At 40.7% G+C, this 24,465-nt stretch overlaps 1 protein-coding gene across 1 annotated transcript; it reads right to left on the reverse strand.

The window, feature by feature from the left end:
- LOC101550738 (E3 ubiquitin-protein ligase TRIM38-like) lies at window positions 1-18,495 on the reverse strand. The gene is made up of 6 exons (XM_055124292.1): window positions 18,112-18,495; window positions 16,406-16,501; window positions 4,989-5,219; window positions 3,860-3,882; window positions 3,653-3,765; window positions 1-509 (listed from the first exon to the last, which is right to left on the reverse strand). The coding sequence occupies exons 1-6, from the start codon at window positions 18,493-18,495 to the stop codon at window positions 1-3; spliced, it is 1,356 nt and encodes a 451-aa protein (XP_054980267.1).
- Between the last annotated feature and the right edge of the window lie 5,970 nt (window positions 18,496-24,465).

A 24,465-nucleotide genomic window follows, 5' to 3' on the forward strand; every position in this document is an offset into this window, starting at 1 on the left:
TTAGTTAATGCAAAGACAAGAACCTCCACTGATACAGAAATAAGGCCGGACCGGCTCAGGGAAAGAGGCCTTTGGGAAGGTGAAGATGTGGGATATAGTAAGCAAGTCGTAAAAGGAGACAAGTCCAGCCTCATAGTCCAGGAAAACTCCTATACAATGCAGGGGCTGCTGCATATTGAGAGGTGTTAGGGTTGACATAAGAGCTACATAGTTTTCATCTTCGCAGTGTCTGATGGCCCAGAATCCAGACTCAGGATCCCGCGTCTTGTCATTGTCTCTTGACACATTTTCCAGACAAACCCCGACATCCCACAGAGATCCGCTTATTTCAAACAGCCCAAGGAAATGTTTGCCTGAGGTGAAGGCTTCACATCCCAGGACACAGGGTAGGTCTTTAAACCCAGTAGGAGTGTCAGGCTTCACTTGGGGCCTTCCACAAGTCACCTTCATTTTATTCTTCTCCACAAGTAGGTCACTGTGAGCTGTATCTGGATCTAGAGTAACATCAACTGCAAAAAAATTAACAAATTAAAAAAAAAACAGACAACAAAATGATATGGTTACTTCACGCTTAATACTCAGTAATATTCAAATTTTATCAGCCAATGATTGAAAGAAAAATTTATGTCTGACAGCCTTGATGAAAATTTAATCAAAATTATTGGTAAGAAATGAAATAGAAATCAGATCTGACACAAAGATTGGTGTGTAGGATTGAAAAGTGGATATGTGCTTAGAACTGGGCAGGACTGTAATTCTGTAGGATTGTAAAATATCTGGTGGTAGCAACAATAGACTAAAAAAGCTCTGATTAATACCTGTGCTTATTTAACATGATTTCCATCTTTCTCACAGTAATAAATGCCAAAGATAAGATGAACGTATTTGACATATTTACTTATTCTCTTCTCCATAATCCTCCCTATTTTCCCAAATGACAGAAACACAATATCAGAATGGAAAAATTCATTTAATTCCATACTTGGCTATTGAAGACAAAGAATGCTATTGGGGCCTTAGAGCACATAGATACAGATAGACTTTAAGGATTCACTCTCTTGGATTTCCCATACACCATAGGATTTCTTCAAGGTGATGTCCCAAGGACAACAAAACCAAAAAATTGATCTCAGTAGACTTAAAAAAAAGAAAGAAAATAGAATAGTCAAAATGCTACTAGCCAATAGTACAATGTAAAATTAAAACATAATAAGAAGTTGTTCTAATAGAAAGCTAGTCACTTAGTTGCCTAAAGTGTCCTTGGTTAAAGGTTAAACACCAAGCAGAATAATAAAGAATGCAGACATACTTCTTAGCTGTATTTTGTTTTCTCCAGATCACTCCCCACTTATTAATGACTGGTTTTTCTAACCTCAGGACCCTTACAAACCAGCTTTGTTCCTTCTACCTCACTTCATTTTTCTTATCCAATGAGAGTGCTGGGGAGAACTTGTGAAACTAAGAGGTGGAGTGAGAGTCACTACAGTGGAAGCTTCTCCCCAGTGCTCTGAGAGTCTGCACTTCTCTCTCTCAGGTCACACTCTCTCCTGTTCTCCTGATCCATCCACCTGTATTTGAGGCTCTGCACGGTGAGAACTTTCTGATTATCTCAGTTCTAATTGCTTCAGTATTCCTTATTCACTGTTCTAAATTTATTCTTTGTTTAGCACACTTATTAAACTATCCTCAATGAGTTCTTAAGAGGAGATGATTGATCACATTTGAATACTTTGAATGGTTAAAAAAATAAACCTTGTGAGAAAACCCAACCAAAATGAGGAGATTAAAGAAAAACCATAATAAAAAGAGGAGGTGGTGTACAATAGATAAAAGATAAACAGACTCTTCCTCACAAAAGTTACGCAGATGACAAAGACATGAAAATGTTCTCCATCATTTAGTATCAGAGAAATTCATATCATAATTATATGACATAATTATGATATAATTACGAGCAATGAGATTTCATCTCACATCAGTGAACCTGACAAAGAGTTAAAAAAGCAAAACAACCAGTATTGGAATGGATGTGGGGAAAAGGAATATTCTTCCATTGTGTCTGGGAAGGTTTTTGGTTCAACCTTCTGGAAATGGACACTGTCACTGTCACTGTCATCCCATTGCTTATCGATTTGTTTGAGCAACCACCAGTAGCGTGTCTCATTGTGAGACTTATTGTTACTGTTTTTGGCATATTGAATACACCATGGGTAGCTTGCCAGGCGCTACTGTGTGGGCGCATACTCTAGATAGTTTGCTGGGCTCTCTGAGTGGGGCAGAGGTATTGAACACGAGTCAGCCTCACAAAAGGCGACCGCCCTACCGCTGTGCTATCACTCTAGCTGGGAAATGGACATATATAAAAAAATAAGAATAAAACTTCTATATGACACAGTCATTACACTTCTGGTCATATACCCCCAAAGGCCCAAAAACTCCATCCGAAAAATACATTTGTACTTCCATGGTCATTTCAGCACTAGTAGCAATAGAGAACATCTGGAAACTACTCAAGTTTCCAAGAACAGAAAACTGGATAAAGAAAGTGTGTCATATATGTACATAACTATCAATTTATCACTGTCATCCTATTGTTCATCTTGACGTCACTTTGAAGAGACAGTAACCATGTTGGGAGACTCATGTGTAAGCATTTGAGTTTTCTTCAAGAAACACATGGAGGCATGCGACCTGCAACCAACAAAGAGCTAGTACCTGAGATCCTACAGGGATAAAAACGTAAATTCTGCCAACATTCACATTGTGTGTGGAAGTGGATTGTGCTGGCTCCCATTTTAAAACAGCCTAGTTATCAAATTTGTACAATATTTTTTAGTCTAGGCGAGGATTCCTCTGAGCTATAGTAAGATTACCAAAATCGTGTGACTTGACTGTTCTTATTGGAAAGGGGGGGCGGTGTTGGTGCCTCACCTGACTATGCTCAATACTCACTCGTAACTCTGCACTTAGGATCACTCCTGCCTGGACTCAAGGAACCACATAGTTTGCAGAAATCAAACCCGGGTTGGCTGTATACAAGACAAACACTCGATCTGCCATGCTGGGCTCAGACCTGACGCTGCATTATTTTTAACCACTGGATTTTCATGAAATGAATGGAGAATTTTTCAGAACTGTTCTCTATTTCATAGCCTTACACATCATAAAAAAATATGTGTTTCAGAGATTTGTAATGTAATTGTAGGTTATTTGGAATTAAAGTAATCATGAAAAGAATAAAGAAACAAACAGAAAGATTTTTACTATGTAGCACGTGGTTTTCATATGGTTGAAATGCTTATTATGCTGCCTAGTCTTTTCCTAAAACCACTGGCAGAACAGTTAGTTTTCACCAAACTTTCTGGACTTACACTGGAAATTGAATCACTATGTTTTCAACCATCTTCTCTATATCTTGATAGTTGATGATTTGTTTTAAGTTTATCATAGTCCACTGGAAAGTGTTTATGCTTATGTTTTTCATTGGGACAGACATAGAGGTTATTTCCTTGAGGGACATCACTAGTGAGCTGGAGAGAAAGAGTTTGAAGGGTCGTCAAGAAAAACAATACTCTACATAGAACCTGTACAGGAAAGAGTATAAAATGTGTTGCCCATCTGTATTATTTCGAGAAATATTAATGTCACATACCATAATCAGTCTCAAACAATTTTGTCAATTCAGAGAAAATTCTATCAGCATCAAGCATAGTGTGAATTTCCAAAGAGACGTCCTCTGGTGCATTTAACTTCATAGCAGAAATCCTGATAAGAAGAGTCCAGAAATTTCATCAAAGAAGCATTCCATTATGCTCCATATAGCTGTTATCCCTCCCTCCTGAATTCAAAGAGCACTTACCTGTCCAAAGTGTCTTTTGCATCCTACAAAGTAAGAAAATAAGTTGTTGGTATAGAAAAGTAGCATTTCATAAAACTTTGATGGATGGATGTTTATAGTTATGCCAAAGAGTAAATAGAATGGTTTTACTCCATTATTAGTGAATTTCTAGGGAATGATTCCCATCCTATTCCCTAGAGAATTCTTCTACATATTACACCTGTGGTCCCATACCCATCTGCATAACTTTCCACAGACTATCAGCTATAGGTACTGTGATAGACCATTGATATTCAACTCAACCCTTGTTTACCTTCTCTAGTACATACACAGCTTTTGAGAGAAACACTGATCCATTATATTACCACGACAGTACCTGATCAACCTCAGAGTATGTTTCATTATTTTTGGAACACGCAGAGTTATCATTTCAACAACCAGATGCGATCTGTTTGAGGGAAGATCAGAATTGTCTCAAACTTGCTCACTAAGCACTTTTTGCATTCAGTGATCTCATTTCTTCTGAAGAGGTCACAGAGGACATTGTTTCCCATAAAGGTCCCTACAAGCGAATTCCCACAGAGCCCTGGAAACTCACTCAATAAGAGGGTGGAAGCAAGTATGCACTGAGGTGCCACCTCAATCCTTATTGAAAATAGAATAAGGATTCCAGACATTTATCACAGTATGCAATATACTTACTATAGCTAAAATCAAACTATCTTGCTCTGTTTGAGCAAGATACAGGGGCAAATCTTGAAGTAAGTCTATCATTAATTTTGATGAGCCATTTTAGCCCCCAACAGTCAACATGAATATCTCTGAGGAGGTCATTTGACACCTGGAATCTCTGCAATTGAGACTGAGGCTAACGTGCCTACCAAAGTTCTCCCATGGTTCCCAGAATTTCCATATCTATCTAAGGAGCCTCATTTGTATCCCTTTATTTACACAGAGACACTCTACAGACTATCCCCGGATATCCGTATATAGGCATGTATATCTAAAAGAAGTACTCATTTAAATTCTCTTTACTTGTGCAAATTTTTGAGAAATAAGAATTCAAGCCATTTCTCTGAATTCCTAAGCAGTCTCTCTAAAACCTCAGGAACTGACGCCTTTATCCACTCCTCTACATGCACACTTTCACCTGCAGTAACTCCTGGGCTGAGCCCATACATTTCCTCTCCAGTTCAAGGATGAGTTTGTTGAGTTCTTGGCTTTGCTTCTCCAACTGGGCTTCACTGTCCTGCAGTCTCTTCAGAACTTGCTCTTTTTCATTCTCTAGTCTCCATAGATAAGATTTCTCCTCCATGTGTAGAATCATGTGAAAAAGCTTAAATCTAGACTTGATGAACTCTTCTTTACACTGAATGTCAGCCTAGAATGAAGAAAACATATTCCAAAAATGGGGGAATTGTATCTTTAGAAAGATAAACAATCAAAATATCATAGTTCCATTGAATTAGAATGAAATAGAAATATTATAGGAAATAAGGTAATTGTCAGGGATTTTGACTTCTCTACATGTGAGTTGGAAATTTTTCTGTCCACTACCCATGACTGTTATACTGAAGGAACAAAGAATACCCTCTGTGAGTCCAAATTCAGAATTCAAAGATTTCAGGGCAGAAGTTTGGAAAAAAAGCCTCAAAAGGCCTGAGCCCAGTCCCCAGCCTCTCACCGAGAACTGCACTAACAGGCCACCTGCCACCACCCAGTGCATGGAACCCACTTATCCAACACGTGTGTTGACCCACAGCGTTGCCTCCCTACATCTACCTTTCATGGCATGACTTAAAAATCTCTAACCACAGAACTGTGTAGATGAAGAAGTTGCTGTTTCTACACCCCGCATATTAGGCATTAGTTAACCCAGGCCTTACATTCTTAACCTATCAATATGCCATGATAACACTCAAAGATAGCCTCCTTATAGGCTTAAAAACATACAACAATATGGGACAAAATTCTAAAACGAAAAGGTCACAATGGTAAAACAATGCAAAGACTCATGAGGCTTAATGATTGAAGTTGCTAGTCCAGATGAATCAAACAGTGATAATTAACCATATAAACTTTTAGATAAGGAATTAAAAGTAAAGCTTTTAAGGATGTATCAACATCTCAAAGAAGCAATGGAATGCACTGCTGTTAATATCAAAATGATAGGAGAGCAGAAGTGAGGAAAATGCAAATGAAATCACAAGCAGAAATGGCACCTAAAATAAATTGGTAGATGAAATAAAATACTCAGTGGAAGGCCTCAGCAACAGACAAAGAACTGCTGAGGACAGAATCAGTGAGCTCCAAGATGACATGCAAAGATTCACCAGATAATAGCATAGAATGGAAGGGAGCCTTAAAATTAATCATCAGATGTCAAGAGAAAATCGCGATGAAGCCAAGAGGAATAACATAAGAATCATTGGAGTCCCAGAGGGATGGGAAGAAAACCCTGATGAAGAAACTATCAAACACATAATTGCTGAGACATTTCCAGAACTGAATTCCACATGCAAACAGAGTCAGGAGGCTTGAAGCATACCAGCTAAAAGAAATCCAAATAAAAACACTCCAGAACACACCCTTATAAAATGATGAAAACCTTAGATAGAGATAAAATTATGAAACCCGCAAGGTCAAAGAAAGAAATTTCTTATAAAGGAGCATTTTCAAGATTCACAGCAGACCCATGTGATGAAACACTAAGGGCCTGATGATAGTGGTGGGATATAGTGAAAAAAAGTCAATGAAATAAAAGCCTCACCTAGAACACACTACTGAGCTATACTCGCTTTGATATCAGAAAGAATAGCATACACATTCACAGACAAACAACAACTCAGGAACTTCACAACCTCAAAGCTATGGTTACAAAAGCAATTAAATGGGCTACTTTAAGACAAGGTAGGCCCCACAAATGCACCAAACTTTGGCAGAAAGATGGGACAACACCCCATAACAATAATCAGTCTCAATGTCAGTGGGCTAAATGCACCAATTAAAAGACATAATAACAGGATGGATCGGAAAATTGAACCCAACATTCTGCAGCCTGTAAGGAACACATCTGAACAGTCAGGCCAAACACAAACTCCAAGTGAAAGGATGGAAAACTATTGTACAAGCAAACAACTCCCTCAAAGAAGCTGGAGTGGTCATACTAATATCAGATCACATAGACTTCAGAATGAAGAAGGCTACTGTTGGTATATAGGGCGCTGCTGCCCTTATACTGATTACACAGGTTACAAGATACAGTTAAGGCCATTTCCCTTTTTTATTTTTACCTTTTAAAGTATATCTCTTTTTTTAAAAAAAAATTTTATTCAATAACCATGGGGCTGGATTGATATCACAATGGGTAGGGCATTTACCTTGCATGTGGCCAACCCAGGGTTGTTCCCTGCTCCCCTCTAGGAGAGCCTGGCAAGCTACTGAGAGTATCTTCCCCGGATGGCAGAGCTTGGCAAGCTACCCATGGCGTATTCAATATGCCAAAACAGTAACAACAAGTCTCAAAATGGAAACGTTACTGGTGCCCGCTCATGCAAATTGATGAGCAATGGGATGTCAGTGACAGTGACAGTGACAATCTCCCTGATATAGTTATAAGTTTTTATGTTTGGGTTACAATTACATAATGATCTAACACCCATTGCTCCACCAGTGCACATTTCCCACAACCAGTATCTCCGGTATACCCCACTTTCCCACCCTTCCCCTGCCTCCATGGTAGACAATATTTCCCATACTCTCTTGTGTAAAACACAAAAAGAAAAAGAAAGTCGTGCGCGGCGGTGAGGCAGGTGAAGGAACAGAGCCAAGATGGTTGATCTCACCGCAGTTTATTCCGATCTTCTTTCTCCATTCTCCTCTGATTCTCCTCCTGCTTATTCCTCCCCCATCCTACTTCTCTCTCTCTCTCTCTCTCTCTCTCTCTCTCTCTCTCTCTCTCTCTCTCTCTCTCGATCTGTGGATCTGGCCCCCGTGGATCTGGCCCCCATGAATCTGGCCCCCCAACCCACTCTTACATCCTAGTTAAATCTCCACCGCATGAGGGGGTTGGGGCATACACATAGGTGTGGTCAGCAATAGGGTAAGGTTCTTTTCCCTCAGGGGATGCTTCTCCTAGGACTTAATTCTCTTTCAGCAGGAGGATCCACCCAAGGGCAGAGTCCCATGAATGTGTTTTTCTTCTCCTCAGCCAGCAAACATATAAGAATTCATAATATTAATCATTTTGTATGGACACAATAAGAGATGCATTAAAGCTTATAGAATTGCTCTCCTGGGGCCATCTCAATCTCAGACTACAGTGCTCAGGCCAGATCAGTCTTTCCTATACCTGGCAGGGTCCCAGTCTCATAATTACTATTGGATCATGACAGCATTTGCCTATGATCAAGCTCTTAACTTATAGTTAAGAATTAGGCACTTTGGGGGCTGGAGAGATAGCACAGCGGGTAGGGCGTTTGCCTTGCACGCGGCCGACCCGGGTTCAAATCCCAGCATCCCATATGGTCCCCTGAGCACGGCCAGGGGTAATTCCTGAGTGCAGAGCCAGGAGTGACCCCTGTGCATCGCCAGGTGTGACCCAAAAAGCAAAAAAAAAAAAAAAAAAAAAAAAAGAATTAGGCACTTTGGCCAGGCCCATCTCGATGCCAGGGTAGCACACAACTCACCGCTTGCCCTGGATCCTTCCCGTCCCACGTCGGGGACCCTACTTTGGGGTGCTAGGAACTGAGGGCAACTGAGGCTTAAGTGGAGAAAGCAGATGCCCGGGAGGGAATAATATTCGAGGCCAATTAAGTCCCAAGTTACAAAAACAAAATATTGTCTTCTTGTGTCTATACAAAAAAGACATAGCTTTAAAGTAAATTATTCAAAAGGCATAAAGAGGAGAGAAAGGCAATGTTATAATATTCAGTGTCCTAGGAAGCTCTGACCTTACAAATTAGCAGTCATATTAAGGGAAGAGCAGATAAACTGGTAGAAGTGGTTACAGATAAACAAAGGAATGGGAGTGACTCGGGAGCACTTTGATGGGTGTGACTGATAAACCTAAGCTCCTAGTGGCAAGGGGGAAAGGACAAACCATTGATATCCAACACTCTCTCTATACTTTTTGGCATTATGGCTGGCAACACAGACACAGAGAGCTCATCACGTTTGGTCCATGATATTCTTTCAGAACACATCATCTATCCTGACTGATTTCTCCAGCCATCATTTTCTTAGTGATCCCTTCTTTATTCCATCTGCCTTCTCCCCTCCACTCATAAAGCAAGCTTCAAGCTATGGGAAAATCTTCCTGGCCCTTGTATCTACTGTCCTTGGGTGTCAGCCTCATGTTTGATACATCTACACAGTGGAATACTATGCAGCTGTTAGGAGAGATAAAGTCATAAAATTTGCTTTTAAATGAAAAGACATGGAGAGTATCATGGTAAGTGAAATGAGTCAGAAAGAGAGGGACAGACATAGAAGGACTGCACTCATTTGTGGATTACAGAATAACATAACATGAGGATGACACCCAAGGCCATTTCTTAGTGACCAAAGGATCTGTACATCAGGAATGACACACACTCCTACATGTATATGCACCTAATGAGGATCCAGCAAAACACTTACAACAAATCCTCACAAAGTTGAAGAAAGATATTGATAGCAACACAATAATAGTGGAAATTTCAACACTGCTTTATCACTTCTTGATAGATCAACCAGACTCAAGCTGAGCAAGGACATACTTTATTTCAGGAAATAAATGGTAGACACGGGCTTAGTACATATATATGTATATATATGTATATATATGTATATATATGACATTTCATACCTCGAAAAACATTCTTAAGAGCACATGGATCATCTACAAGATAGATCACATGATGGGCCACAAAACATACCTCCATAAAATTAAAAGAATAGAAATTGTATCAACAATCTTTTCAGACAATGATACACGGAAAACAGAAATGAATCACACACAGAAACAGAAATTTAAATCGAACACCTAGAACTTAAATAACTCATTAATGAAAAATGAGTGGCTTAGAAAGGAAACCAAAAAGAAAATCAAAAGATTCCTGTAAAGGAATGAGAATGAAGACACTAGTTACCAGAACCTATGGTACATGGCAAAAGCAGTTTAAAGAAGAAAGTTTATATCTCTATAAGCAATCCTCAGAAAGGAAGAGCAAGCCCACATAAATAACTTAATCTCACAGCTTAAAATCTTGTAGAATTGGGGGTATGGTGCCGCCAACAGGTCAACCTGTACCTGTGGTGTGTGTGCATTAGCAGCCTGATGGTGCCTTCAGGCTTCCCCAAAATTGCTACTCTGCCATTGGTCAGACCCAGCAACTTGGGACCAAGTTGACCGAGAATCTAAACAGCCAAAAGTTAGGTATGTAGGAGTTGCACACAAAACCACCTCCGACTTAGCTATACAAGCTCATTTATTTGCCTTATTTCAGAGATTCATAGATAAATCTTGAAAGAGATCAAAAGCCACAGTTAATCTTTGCCCGAACCATGGCAGAACATACTGGGGTAAATCAGAGGAGGGTGTTGGCCTAGAGGTCCCCCCAATCAGAGCCCCCATCAGTTGCTTGCTTTCACAATCCAAAATTGCCGCCACACCTCCAGCCTGAACTCTACCATCTCAAGATAGACCTCACCAAGATATAATCTGCTGAAAATTTTGTAATGTGTATCTTAGTGCAACAACAGCCCTGGCCCAGAGACACGCAGTGAGTCCCAGAAGACACCACAACACCAGCGATCTCTCCAGGCACCTTACTGAGCCAATTTTAACATGGCACCTTGGCTGGAGCAGGTGTGCTCTCCACACCTCCTCCAGATGGAATCCCAGTGATCAAGAGCTTCCACGAGCAAGGCCCAAGTGTGCCGGTTCCCGTACTAAATCTGCAGGCCACATGGTGGAAGAAGACCCGGGCTGTCCCTCCCTGGGTCCCTGCCCACCCAGCAGACTTGCTGTCAAGCCCACAATTTGCCCCTGGGTGTCATTTTAACACACTAACAACCCTGGTCCAGGGACATAGCAGTGAGTCCCAGAAGACACCACAGTGCCAGAGATCTCTCTGGCCCCACACTGCGCCAATTTCACCAGGGCAACCCTGATGGAACAGGTGCAATCTCCCCGTCTACACCAGATGGAATTCTGGTGACCAAGAGCTTCCATAAGCAAGGCCCAGGCATGCTTAAAATCTTGTAGAATTGGGGTTATGGTGCCGCCAGCAGGTCAACCTGTTCCAGGGCTCCAGGACTAAGTCTCTAGGTCCCATGGTATCAGATGATCAAGGCTGTTCCTCCTCAGGTACCTGCCTTCCCAGATGACTGGCTGCCACACCCACAATTTGCCTTTGGGCACAATCATAGTGCACCAACAGCCCTCATCCGGAGACACAGCAGTGTGTCCTGGAAGACATCACGGTGCCAGAGATGTCTCCGGGCTGCAAACTGAGCCAATTTCACCAGGGCAAACAAGTTTGAGTAGGTGTACTCTCCCCACCTACTCCAGATGGAATCCCGGTGACCAAGAACTTCCACAAGCAAGCCCCAACCCCACCCCTGGTATGCAGGTTCCAGTACTAAATCCTCAGGTCACATGGAGGCAGAAGAACTGGGCTGTACCTCCCTGGGTCTCTGCCCACCCAGCAGACTGTCATTTCCATAGTTTGCCTCTGGGTGCCATCTTAGCACACCAACAGCCTGGTCCAGAGACTCTCAATTGAATCCCCAAATGGATTAGTGTCCTACAGAGATGTCTCTGGAACCCAGCCATGTATAATCAAGAAATTTACATTTACAATTGCAACTGTGCAAGCTCTCATGATATTCAAATGAGCAATGGAAAATAAATTATTCAGTGTCTGACCCCACAGGTAGAATTGAGTGGGGGGGGGGGGGTTTGAGCAAAACATAATGTCCAAAATGAGAAAGTGAGTATTTGGGAAATTGTCTGCCATAGAGGCAGGGTGAGGACTGGGATGTGTGTGGTGAAAAATGTGCACTGGTGGAGGGATGAGTGTTTCATTATTGTATGGTTGAATCTCATGTGAAAGCTTTGTAACTCTATTTCACGGTGATACAATTAAAAAAAAAGTAATGTGGAGTTCATGCCCAATTCAATCAGCTTAATCAATGGCTGAACAAATAGCAGGACTACTACATTCATCATCATCATCATCATCATCATCATCATCATCATCATCATCATCCCGTTGATCGTCAAATTTCTCTAGAGGTCTCAGTAACATCTTTGTTCGTACAAGCCCTGAGATTTTAGAAGCCTCTCTCTACTTGTCCTTCCAACGACGCTGTACTAGAGGCTCTTTCAGGGTCAGAGGAATGAGACAAAACTTGTTACTGGTTTTGCATATTAATACACCATGGGGACCTTGCCAGGCTCTCGCATGTGGGCAGGAAACTCCCAGTAGTTTGCCAGATTCTCCCAGAGGGAGAAGTAGGCTATAAGATACCGTAGGCGGTCATACCTAGGGACTGCCCCCAGTGCCATGTAATCCTGTCAACAGCCAACATACAGAGTCTTTTTTTTTCCTTTTTTTGGTCACAACCAGCGATGCACAGGGGTTACTCCTGGCTCTGCACTCAGGAATTACCCCTGGCGGTGCTCAGGAAACCGTATGAAATGTATGAAATGCTGGGAATCAAACCCGGATCAGCCAAGTGCAAAGCAGATGCCCTACCCGCTGTGCTATCGCTCCAGCCCACAACATACAGAGTCTTAAAAGCCAGCTTCTTAAGAGAGCAACTCAGAGAATCTCTTGCCTGTGCAAGTTTTGATTAGAGTCTATCAATTTGACAATAATTACTATTATTGAGAATTAAGGTCCAGTAAAAAAAAAAAGGAATTATTTAACACATGTGGATTCCCTCTACCTTGATAGTATTCAAGCTGAAATAAAAAAAATCTTGATCTCCTAAAATATCTTGAATAGTTGATAAGATTATTAACTTCATTCTGTCCTGTAGAAACTGAAATTCTTCTACTGACCATGGCCTAATCTATTTATACCACTACATTCTTTTCAGCAGAGAGTCTCTTGCCCACGCGCCTGCCTGTCTTCCTTGGAGGGGATGGGCTCCAGCTTCTCTCCCCACCCCAAGCAGAGCTCCTGGCGACTGAAGTCCTCTGGAGCCTAGCCACAGCCATGGTCAAGGCCCCTCTCCACACATTCGGACAAGCCTCACGAATGAAGGAACCGGCAGAGGAACCCAGGTGTGTGGGACTCAGGGCTGAGACCCCCAAGGCTGCTCGGATCAGGACTGGGCCTCCTCCACCCAGATTTCCCATCTCCCAGTAGCTAGGCGGTCACACCCTGGCACCGTGTAATCCTTTCAATGGCCAGCATCCAGAGACTTAAAAGCCAGCTCCCAGAAGCTTGCTTCCGCAAAGCTCCTACATTATTAAAAAAAAAAAAAGTTATTGTAGAATGACCAACAAAAGGAACACAACCAGACAGCAAAAAAGAAATAATAAAACTTAGGACAAAAATTAATAACCTGAAATCACCCCCAAAAAATTTGAAAGATCAACAAAACCAAGACATGGTTCTTTCAGAAAATAAACAAGATCAATAAAGCACTAGCAAGATTCACAAGGAAAATAATAGCAAATAGAATCCAACAACTTATCAAAAAAGATCCTATACCATGGCCAAGTGGAATTTATTCCATGCATGCAAGGATGGTTTAACATTCTTAAGTCAATGAACATAATCCATCGTGTCAATAAAAGGAAAGATAAAACCATATGATTATATAAATAGATTCAGTGAAGGCATTTGACAAGATCCAGCACCCATTTCTGATAAAAACTCTCAGGAAAATGAGAGTCAACGAAACTTTCCTCAATATAGACTAAGTCATCTATCTACCACAAACCCATGGAAAACATTATTCATGATAGCACTGTAGTCCCATTGTTCATCAATTTGCTCAAGTGGGCACCAGTAATGTCTCCGTTGTGAGATTTGTTGTTACTGTTTTTGCATATCGAATATGCCATAGGTAGCTTGCCAGGCTCTGCCATGCGGGCTGAATACTCTTGGTAAATTGCTGAAGTCTCCGAGAGGGATGGAGGAATTGAACCTGGATCGACCATGTGCACGACAAATGCCCTACCCACTGTACTATAGCTCCAGTCCAACATTATTCTCAATGGGGAAAAACTAAAGTATTCCTTCTAACTTTGTGAACAAAACAAGGTTCCCTGCTTTCACCACTTCTCTTCAGTATAGTACTAGAAGTACTTGCAATAACAGTTAGGCAATACAAAGATATCAAGAGCATGTAGATACGAAAGGAAGAATTCAAGCTATCACTATATTCAGATGATATGGTACTCTACTTGGAGAAACCTAAAGCCTCTACCAAGTAACTCCTAGAAACAATAGGTTTGTATAATAAAGTGCCAGGTTATAAAATCAATACCCAAAAGTCCATGCCATTTCTATCTACAAACAATGAAAGAGATACTTTAAATAATTCCATTCAAAAGAGGTCCTCAGAAAATCAAGTACCTTGGCATCAGCTTAACAAAATAAATGCAAGGCCTATACAAAGAAAACTACAAAACGCTACTTCCAAGAACAGAAGAGGTATATGTCATTAGGAACTAAAGACATATACCCTACTAGTGGATCTGGAGAATTAATGTTGTCAAAATAGCAATATTGCCCGAAGCATTATACAGATTAAATGCAGTTCCTAAAAGGATACCCATGACATTTTTCAAAGAAATAGACAAAACAATCCTGAAGTTCATATGCAGCAAGAAACTTGCACGAGTAGCTAAAGCAAACTTTGGGAAAAAGAGGATGGGTGGCATTACCTTTCCCAATTTCAAACTGTACTACAAAGCAGTACTAATTAAAACAGCATGCGATTGGATTTGAAACAGATCTGCAGACAATGGAACAGAGTTGAATATTCTGACACAACCTCTTGAGTATATGATCACTTAATTTTTGACAAAGGAGCAAGAAATGTGAAGTGAAGCAAGGAAAGCCTCTTTAACAAGTGGTGCTGGGAAAACTGGACAACTACATGCAAATAAATGAACTCAGGCCTCTGTGTAATGCCAAACAAAAATTCAGATCCAAATGTATTAAATATCAGACCTGAATTCATAAAGTACATGGAGGGAACAGTAGCAGTACCCTCCATAATATCGAAGCTAATGGCATCTTCAAGGATGAAACACCAGTGATCAAGAAAGTGGAAACAAATATAAAAAAATGGGATTATACTAAACTGGGAAGCTTCTGGACTTGAAAACAAAAAGTAACCAAAAATACAGAAGAGCCCACGGAATGGCAGAAATGATTTATCCAATAACCATCAGAAAGGAGTTTAATATCCAGGATATTCAAGACACGGTAGAACTTTACAAGAAAAAAGTCCTCCAACCCCATCCAAAAATGGAGGGAAGAAATGAATAGAAACTTCTTCATAAAAGAAATTCAAATGGCTTGAAGGCACACGAAAAATGCTCTATATCGCTAATCATGAGGAAGATGCAAATCATAACAACAGTGAAATATCATTTTACACCACAGAAACTGGCACACAACAAAAAGAACAAGAACAACCAGTGCTGGAGGAGACGCAGGGAGGAAGGAAGTCTACTTCATTATTGATGGAAATGCCACTGGTACATCCTTTATAGAAAACAATATGGACATCCATCCACAAACTGGACATAGAGCTCCCATATGACCCAGAAATATATCTTCTGGGAACATATATAACTTAAAAAGGGGTGGGGGTGGCAGGAGGGATAATGGGAACATTAGGGGTGGAGAATGGGCACTGGTGGCGGGATGGGTGCTCGATCATTGTATGATGAAATGTAATTATGAATGTTTGTAAGTCTGTAACTGCATCTCACAATGATTCAATACAAAAAAGAATGAAGAAGCCTCAAAAACTAATGACCTGTGAAATTTGAGTATAGATTTTTGGATTACATCAATGTGGCCAGAAAAGTTGACTCTCCTGTGCAGTCTGGTCAATCATAGAATTAGACCTTAGTCTGCCATTGAAGATGTTCTTGCACCATTTTCTGCTATGCTTCATGAATTTTTTGAATGAGTCCCACTGGGAGAGATTCTTTTCCTCACAAAGATTACTTTCAGGGAATGCCAATTATTGCAGGCCTAGCATTGTGGTAAATTTCTCACAGTGGCATGTCTAAACTTCAAACAGGAAGGTACTTTGAGATGTTTCAAACTTATAAACCAGTCAAGATGAATCTCAGTAAGGACACCACTTCTGCTTTTCCTAACTGATATTAGGACTCCTCAACCATTACTTCTGAAATGTAAAAGGAACAGGAGCTCAATTCTCAGATTTGTACCCAATGAGGAGCATTAAAACAAATAATTTGAGATTTATCTACCTAGTCTAGATGAATGAGATGACAGCATCCAATTGGTTTGCCTAATTCCTCTGTATGTCTCAGCCCTAGGGGGAATATATTTGAGATTAGTGAACTCAAATTCTTACCTGAAAATCTTCTATTTCCTCTCTTATGTCCATTTGCCATTTCTTATATTGTTCTTCTTGCTCCCTAAGGTATGCCAAAGTATTCTGGTAGGTTTCCTGAAGGAAATAATTGTTTGATGATGGCTTATTAATTTGGTTAATTTTTCATTATATATCTCAGAGAGATGACAGACTTTCAATCACAGAAATAATATTGAAAACTTGTATAGTCCTTTTGCTTTCAAGGATACTGACTATGAAATGAAAAATTTGATCTCCCAAGAGGGGAGTGTCTGCCATAGAGGTAGGCTTGTATGGGAGAGGTGGGAAGGCAGTGGGAGGGAAGCTGGCAACATTGGTGATGGGAAATGTACACCAGTGAAAGGGATGGGTGTTGGAACACTGCATGGCTGAGACCCAGTCAAGAATAGTTTGTAACTATCTCATGGTGATTCTATAAACAAAATTTTACCAAGTTTTAATCTCCTGAACAACCTGAGGAACTGTCAAGGTTATTATCAATTTTCTAATTTATAAACATGGTCTTGTATTGAACCATGGCCTAAGGCATGCAATACTAAATTATTCCCAGTGAACATTATACAAAGAACAAGAATATGGTAATTTACAATAATATTTTATACAACTATGTCTTCATTCCATAAAACTAAAGATTATTAACACCTTGATATATTTATTCGTACTGTTAGTATCATTATGTATAAGTCAGGGTTGGCCAACTATCACTAAAGTTTTTTGAAAGAGACCAGGGACAGATGGAGAGATAGTTCAAGGGTTAAGGTGCTTGCCTTGTAAGAGCAGATCTGGTACGATCCTGCATATCATTTCCCAAGAAGAACCAGAAATGGACTCTGAGCAGAGAGTCAGGAGTAAACCCCGAGCACCTGCTGGTGTGGTCCCTAAATCCAAACCCAAATGGAAAAGTCAAAGGGACAAATGAAGGTCAATGAGAAAGAGAACATGCTGTGATCAGGAATCTGAATTTGATCTCCAGAACTCTATTTTCTTTGAGAGCCAACAGTTATGATACTGAGATTCCTGAACATGGCCAGGTATGGACCTGGTGTCACACAGCACTGCAGGGCCCTGTCACTGAACAGTCAGGCCACTGGTCTTGTATCACATAAAGTGAACACTGGACCACAGAACACAGCTAGGAAAACACTCTGGACAAAAATAGAAAAGGAGAGGGAAAAGCTGTTATATCTAATGAAAAAGTCATTATGCAGGCAATGTTAACTTATTCACATAAAGCTTTGCAAACATCAAACTTTATTTCTTAAAAATACCTGCTCCCATCTTATGGTCACACTGTAAGGCTAAAATTGTCTATCTTAAAAGTAGTAATCAATATTCTAGCTCTATAAATTAGTGTATATTCTGACTCTGTGTGAGTATATAGTTATACCTATCAGTTGTTCAGAGCTATCAAGGGATTTATGAGATTTTTTTTCGTAAGACACTGATATTTTGCAGTGGGCAAATAATTTACAGATATCAGTGTCCATGGAGATTATGAAAACACTGTGTATATGCATTAATATGCCTACATATGCATATATTATATGGACAGCCATTACTAACATTATCTGAAGACTAAAGTGGTGAATGCTTTAACATAATTTGTGTTTTAGACTAAACAATATTAGGTCCATGGGTGCCAAAGAGGAACGGGTACTTGATGAAGCACTCTGGACAGTACTCGCCTTGTAGCTCTGACAGGCATCTGCAACAAGGACCGTGGTGTGCCCTTTGTGCTGTGGTGTCCGCTCACAGTACCAGCAGATGAGCTGAACATCATCTTCACAGAAAAGAAAGAGTTTCTCTTGATGTTTTTCACACAGAAGTTCCTGCTCCATCTTCTTAATGGTGTCAATGATGCTTTCTAGCTGCTTAATGGGCCGGATGCTCTCCCTTTGAAACTGTGCCCTACATACAGGACAATGGTAGTTTTCCTGTGAAGGTGACTTCTGTTGCTGGTTCTCAAGATTTTCTAATATGCAAGACTGGCAGTAGATGTGCCCACAGTCTATGAACACTGGCTTAGCCATCAGCTCCAGGCAGATGGGGCAGGTGACTTCCTCCCTCATGGTGTTAGCTGTGCCTGAGGCCATGGTTTTTCCTGGAAATCTTTAATACTGAAAATAGAGGAAGAGATCAAGCAGATGGGATTTTTCTGTAGGTGATGGAAATACATGTTATCTGAGTCTGATGGGAGTGACAATTTCAGAGCATGATTTTTGAGTGTGGAATACAGTGTTACTATCACAAGATTTTTAGAATAGATTAAATTTTAAATATTTTTTTTTGCTTTTTGGGTCACAGCCAGCAGTGGCAAAGACAAAAATCAAAATCAATAATCCAAGGCAATGTAATGAAAGCACCCAAGATCAAAACTATTCCCTTTGACAACACCTGACAATATTTACATAGGCTTTGAACTTCCAGCCAAGGCACTGTGAAGAATATTCACATATAACCTTTCCAAAATGTCACTCAGGCCTCTTGCTCCTGTAGGGAAGCTCAGAGTCTCTTATAAGCGTGTTACTCTATCTTTTCTTTTTAATGCAATTACTTTACATTAACCTATACAAAAAAATCTTGGTAATAGTCTCTATCCACATGCCAAAGACATCATTTATTATTAGAAAGTGAGTCCCATCTCAGAGACAGCAGATGTTTTACATGAGCAAATAATAAATGTAGTATACCACTTCAGTGAACAGGTTTAAATGAGCAAAACGACTGTGCAAATACTTCTCAAAAACATTATTCCCCAGATATGTGAAAAAAGTCAACACCATTTATTATACAGAAGTGAAATTCAAAAAATAATAATATATTACATGTTCCTGAGAAAATATCCTCTATGTTATAGATAATTTTAAGGATTGTAAATGACTGTTATATGCAGACAGTTTTTCCTAACAAATTTATTTGCACAGTAGCATCAAAATCACCTTTTTTAAAAATGCTAGATTACAACCTAAAGACAGATATATTATAGAAAAAAGTTATTTCAAAATATATGTTCATGAAATCTGACACACATCCCAGAAGATTATCAAGATAATATTCTTTGGCTGTGTCTTCTTGGTGCTGATGAAGGGATCCCAAAAAGGAGAACATAATACTTTTTATTTATTCCATGTACGTACTTTTATTTCTATCTCTGTGTCTACCTCAATCATTTCTGTCTGTCTTTCAATGTGCCTGTCTTCCATCTCTACCTCCTGCCCTCCCGCCATCCATACACACACACACACACACACACACACACACACACACACACACAGAGAAATGCCTTAGGCTCACTGAGCCAACCTTTGTCTTATATTTTCACGCTCTACCCCAAATACTCACAATTTTATAGTAAGTCTCTTTAGCAGCTTCTTTGCACTGAGGATTCAACAGGGATTTCAATCGAACTGGATTAAACTCCCAAGTGAATGTGGAATACAGATCAGAAGTGAAACTATTGTGGGGTTTAAAGTCTGTTTGCCACATGTTAAGTTCACCTTCTTCTGACTGGGTGGGGATCTGTAGGAGCAACGCCTTTACAACCCAGCAATCAGTAAATCCAAGTGATGGGGCTGGAGCCATAGTACAGCTGAGGGAGTTTACCTTGTACCTGGATAACCCTGGGTTTGGTCCTTAGCATCCTTTACGATCCCTGAGGACTGCCAGGAGTGAGTTCTTACTGCAAAGCAAGAAATAACTGCTGAGTATTGCCAGGTGTTGCCAAAAACCAACCAAACTAACAAACCAACAAAATCCCCCAAACAAGTGACACAGGAAAAATCCAGGAAGCTGATCCATGAGCCCAGGAAACCGCCAAGAGCCAGTGTTCTGACTTCCACTTCAGATCTCTCTACATTAGTTCGGAATCTCCTAGGAGTAAGGAAACTTCCTGGTCCTTGGGAAATTTTTCTCATTGGTGTGATATATTTTAAGCACATCTGAAATAAGATGGAAAATAAGGTATGAGATAAGCAGGACTCCCAGTGACCAGAAACCCAGCTTCCCTGTTTGTTGGATATCATTGGTTTGTCCTTTCCCCCTTGCCACTAGGAGCTTAGGTTTATCAGTCACACCCATAAAAGTGCTCCGGAGTCACTCCCATTCCTTTGTTTATCTGTAACCATTTCTACCAGTTTATCTGCTCTTTCCTTAATCAAACTCTGTTAATTGGTAAGGTCAGAACTTCCTAGGACACTGAATATTATAACATTGCCTTTCTCTCCTCTTTATGCCTTTTGAATAATTTACTTTAAAGCTATGTCTTTTTTGTATAGACACATGAAGACAATATTATGTTTTTATAACTTAAGACTTAATTGGCCTCGAATATTATTCCCTCCTGGGCATCTGCTTTCTCCACTTAAGCCTCAGTTGCCCTCAGTTCCTAGCACCCCAATGTAGGGTCCCCGACTTGGGACGGGAAGGATCCAGGGCAAGCGGTGAGTTGTGTGCTACCCTGGCATCGAGATGGGCCTGGCCAAAGTGCCTAATTCTTAACTATAAGTTAAGAGCTTGATCATAGACAAATGCTGTCATGATCCAATAGTAATTATGAGACTGGGACCCTGCCAGGGATAGGAAAGACTGATCTGGCCTGAGCACTGTAGTCTGAGATTGAGATGGCCCCAGGAGAGCAATTCTATAAGCTTTAATGCATCTCTTATTGTGTCCATACAAAATAATTAATATTATGGATTCTTATATGTTTGCTGGCTGAGGAGAAGAAAAACACATTCATGGGACTCTGCCCTTGGGTGGATCCTCCTGCTGAAAGAGAATTAAGTCCAAGGAGAAGCATCCCCTGAGGGAAAAGAACCTTACCCTATTGCTGACCACACCTATGTGTATGCCTCAACCCCCTCATGCTGTGGAGATTTAACTAGGCTGTAAGAGTGGGTTGGGGGCCAGATCCACGGGGCCAGATCCACGGGGGCCAGATCCACTGATCGAGAGAGAGACCAAGAGCCGGGAGAGAGGCAGAGAGAGAGAGAATGAAGTAGGATAGGGGAGAAAGAAGCAGGAGGAGAATCAGAGGAGAATGGAGATGGACATGAAATAAACCAATCGAGCAACCAGTTTGGCCTTGTTCCTTCCTTCGCCTGCCTTGCCGCCTGCGCACCCTTTCTTTTTATTTTTGTGTTTTACACACCTGTTGTTCTGTGTCTCAGGATGCTTCTCAGTCTGACTCTGCAGATCCCAATGCTGTAGCAACAGCAGCAGCAGCTCCCGGGACTGCACGGGAGCCACTGAAGCCTCATCAGTGAATGTTCTCAGCTGGAGCCACAGCACCCCTGGATATCAGTGCTCACGGAATCTCAGTGTGGGGAAGTTTCCTCTATCCCTGTCTGTGTCCTGAGGAATGAACAGGTTGGACTCAAGGACATCAGTGAAGAATGAAAATTTAGTAAACAAAGAACTGCTCTGGAATGGGGGTGCAGCTAGGGGAGGCTGAAGCAATGCACAGCTGCTGTGGAGGACTCTTACTTTGACAGGGCCTGAACATTTGCCACAACTCTTGGGTGATTTCTACCCAACTGCCAAAGACAGTTTGTTTAGAATTTTGAAAAAATCCTCTCTATCGGGGCCGGAGCGATAGCACAGCGGGTAGGGCATTTGCCTTGCACGCGGCCGACCCGGGTTTGATCCCCGGCATCCCATATGGTCCCCCAAGCACCGCCAGGAGTAATTCCTGAGTGCAAAGCCAGGAATAACCCCTGAGCATCGCTGGGTGTGACCCAAAAAGCAAAAAAAAAAAAAAAAATCCTCTCTATCTACCCTTTTATGTTACTGCTTTCTGATTCTTGTATCCTATGACCCCATCCAGGGCACAGTTCATCTATTACCCTCTTAAGGAAACTGAAGATCCTGCAGAGTAACACGACATTTAAGATGGTGAGTGTTTTCAGATAATCTCTCCCAACTATTGGCATGGGGAAAACTGAGGTTTTGCTGTCATCTGTCTGCCCTGTGCTTGTGGGTTCCAGTGTGCAATGTTGAGAGACTCATCAAAAACTTCACTAATAAAAAGTAGGAGCAAGTGTATTATTTCTCCTCAACTGAGAATTACTGTTGAATGGAGAAGAGAAACAGACGACTGCCTGAAAATAAAGCTTTTCCACATTGCAAACCTCCATTCAAAGAGGCTTATAAAAGTGTATATGCAAGTTTCCATAATAAACTCAAATAGTGACCACTGGAGGCTGGTAGGGAAACTGAGGAATACACAGAAATCAAGTCTGGATCCTAGAGTTGCCTGACTCCTGTGGATGCTTCCTGTGGGTCATTGCTGCTGTGAGGGCTGTTGGGGGGCCTGTCCTGGACATCAGACCTGCATCAGTAGTTGGGGCTGAGACACAAAAACTGCTGAGAATCAAAATCATGAAAAATATCAGCTATGCAGAATCATTATAAAACAAACTTTTCAAAGAATTTCTTCTTTTCAAAAACTGCTTGGACAGTGCTCAGTTTGTCTCATTTTCTGAGACCACCCCTGCATGTGGGGACTACGAGAGCAGATTGGCAGCAATCAGTGTCAATATGCAAATATACAAATTAAAAGACCCCACCATCAGTAGTCATAAGGAAAACTCAAAATAAGCTCAAAAAAGAGGTTATTTCACATCTAATGGAAATTTTGTTTAAAGAAATAAGATTTAGAAATTAGAAATGTGCATGTTGTTTGTGACTATGTAAAACGTGCTGTGTGTGTGTGTGTGTGTGTGTGTGTGTGTGTGTGTGTGTGTGTGTGTGTGTGTGTGGTAGACCCAATGATGGTCAGTTTTTGTCCAGGTTGAAGTTGGTGCTAAGGGAAATAGTTGGTGCTATGTTTTGAACCCTGGGCTTCAGCACGCATATCATGTACTTTGAAACATCCAACATTTCTGCTATCACCTCAGACATGCAATAGTTTTGGAATGCATTTTTGCAGTTCTCTAAAATGTTGAACAAAATATTACTATGTGATACAATACCTCTACGTGTACATATATTCTCAAGAACATTGACTATATCTTACAAGAAAACAATGTAATATATGCTAGCATTATTTGTGGTAGCCCAAATTGAAAACAACATTAATACTCATCTATTGATGAATTAATATATATGATGTGAAGTCTATGCAATATAATATCGTTCAGTCAGAACAGATATGAAATAATTTTCTTCATTTGGCATTGAAATTCAGACTCAGACACTGATATTTGTGACAAAGTACATTATAATTCTTGATGTTCTATCAGTCAGAAAAGAAATTAAAGCAAGCAAGAGGCATGGGAGCAAGAGAATCTCTGAAGAAAATGATACCAATATACAGATTAAAGTTTTTCTGTCTCCAGCCTAAAGAATCCCCGAAGTATGAAAAAGGCTGGAAATGCTTAGAGATATAAAACACAGGCCCAGATACTGACCCCAGCCCCAGCCCAGAGAAGGCCTGGATGCTTTGGAGAGTATCTGCACAGAAACCAAGAGCAAATGAATGTGATGAGGATATGAAAGAGCAACAGAAGTCCTAAGTTCTTCCCTTAACAACATCCTAAGTACAGTCTCTTATCTCCATAGAAAGTGCAAGCTGGTGAAGTTAGAGGAAAACCTATAAAACCTCCTGAACTAAACCAAGCACCATTCAGGTTCTGCATGTACCTGAATCTGGGAAAACTCATTTGGAGATTGTAGCAGGAGACCACAGCTACTTATATATCTTCAAGCAAAGAATGGTTCTTCTCCTGAGCATGCAGTTTGAGAAGAGATGACATGGAACAGTGAGAGAGGAAGGGGATCCTCCCCTAGCAGTCAGATAAGACAATCAACACTGGCCATCATTAGGGAAAAAGATGTCTCAGCCAGATTGCCTTCACATCCACATGCCACTTAACTTAGGGTGTCTCTCTGCTCTCTCCACTCAGCAGAGCCCACACTGGCTTTTGAGTGCATTTCTCTCATTTCATCAAATACCTCCATTTGAAATTCTTTTCTGTGAGGGCAGACAACAAACTTAGAAACCTAATGGAGGTCAAAACATTTTTCCCCTTTTCTGCAAA

Source organism: Sorex araneus, chromosome 2 (assembly GCF_027595985.1).
Source record: "Sorex araneus isolate mSorAra2 chromosome 2, mSorAra2.pri, whole genome shotgun sequence".
In the NCBI taxonomy this organism is placed as follows: domain Eukaryota; kingdom Metazoa; phylum Chordata; class Mammalia; order Eulipotyphla; family Soricidae; genus Sorex; species Sorex araneus.

Excerpts from the sequence above, each read along its gene's own strand:
- LOC101550738 (XM_055124292.1), bottom strand. The coding sequence starts at position 18,495 with ATGAGGGAGGAAGTCACCTGCCCCATCTGCCTGGAGCTGATGGCTAAG. Across the intron at positions 5,220-16,405 it reads AGGAAATAGAAGATTTTCAG|GCTGACATTCAGTGTAAAGA; the intron begins GTAAGAATTTGA and ends TCTTCATTCTAG. Across the intron at positions 510-3,652 it reads ATTGTTTGAGACTGATTATG|TTGATGTTACTCTAGATCCA; the intron begins GTATGTGACATT and ends ATTTTTTTGCAG.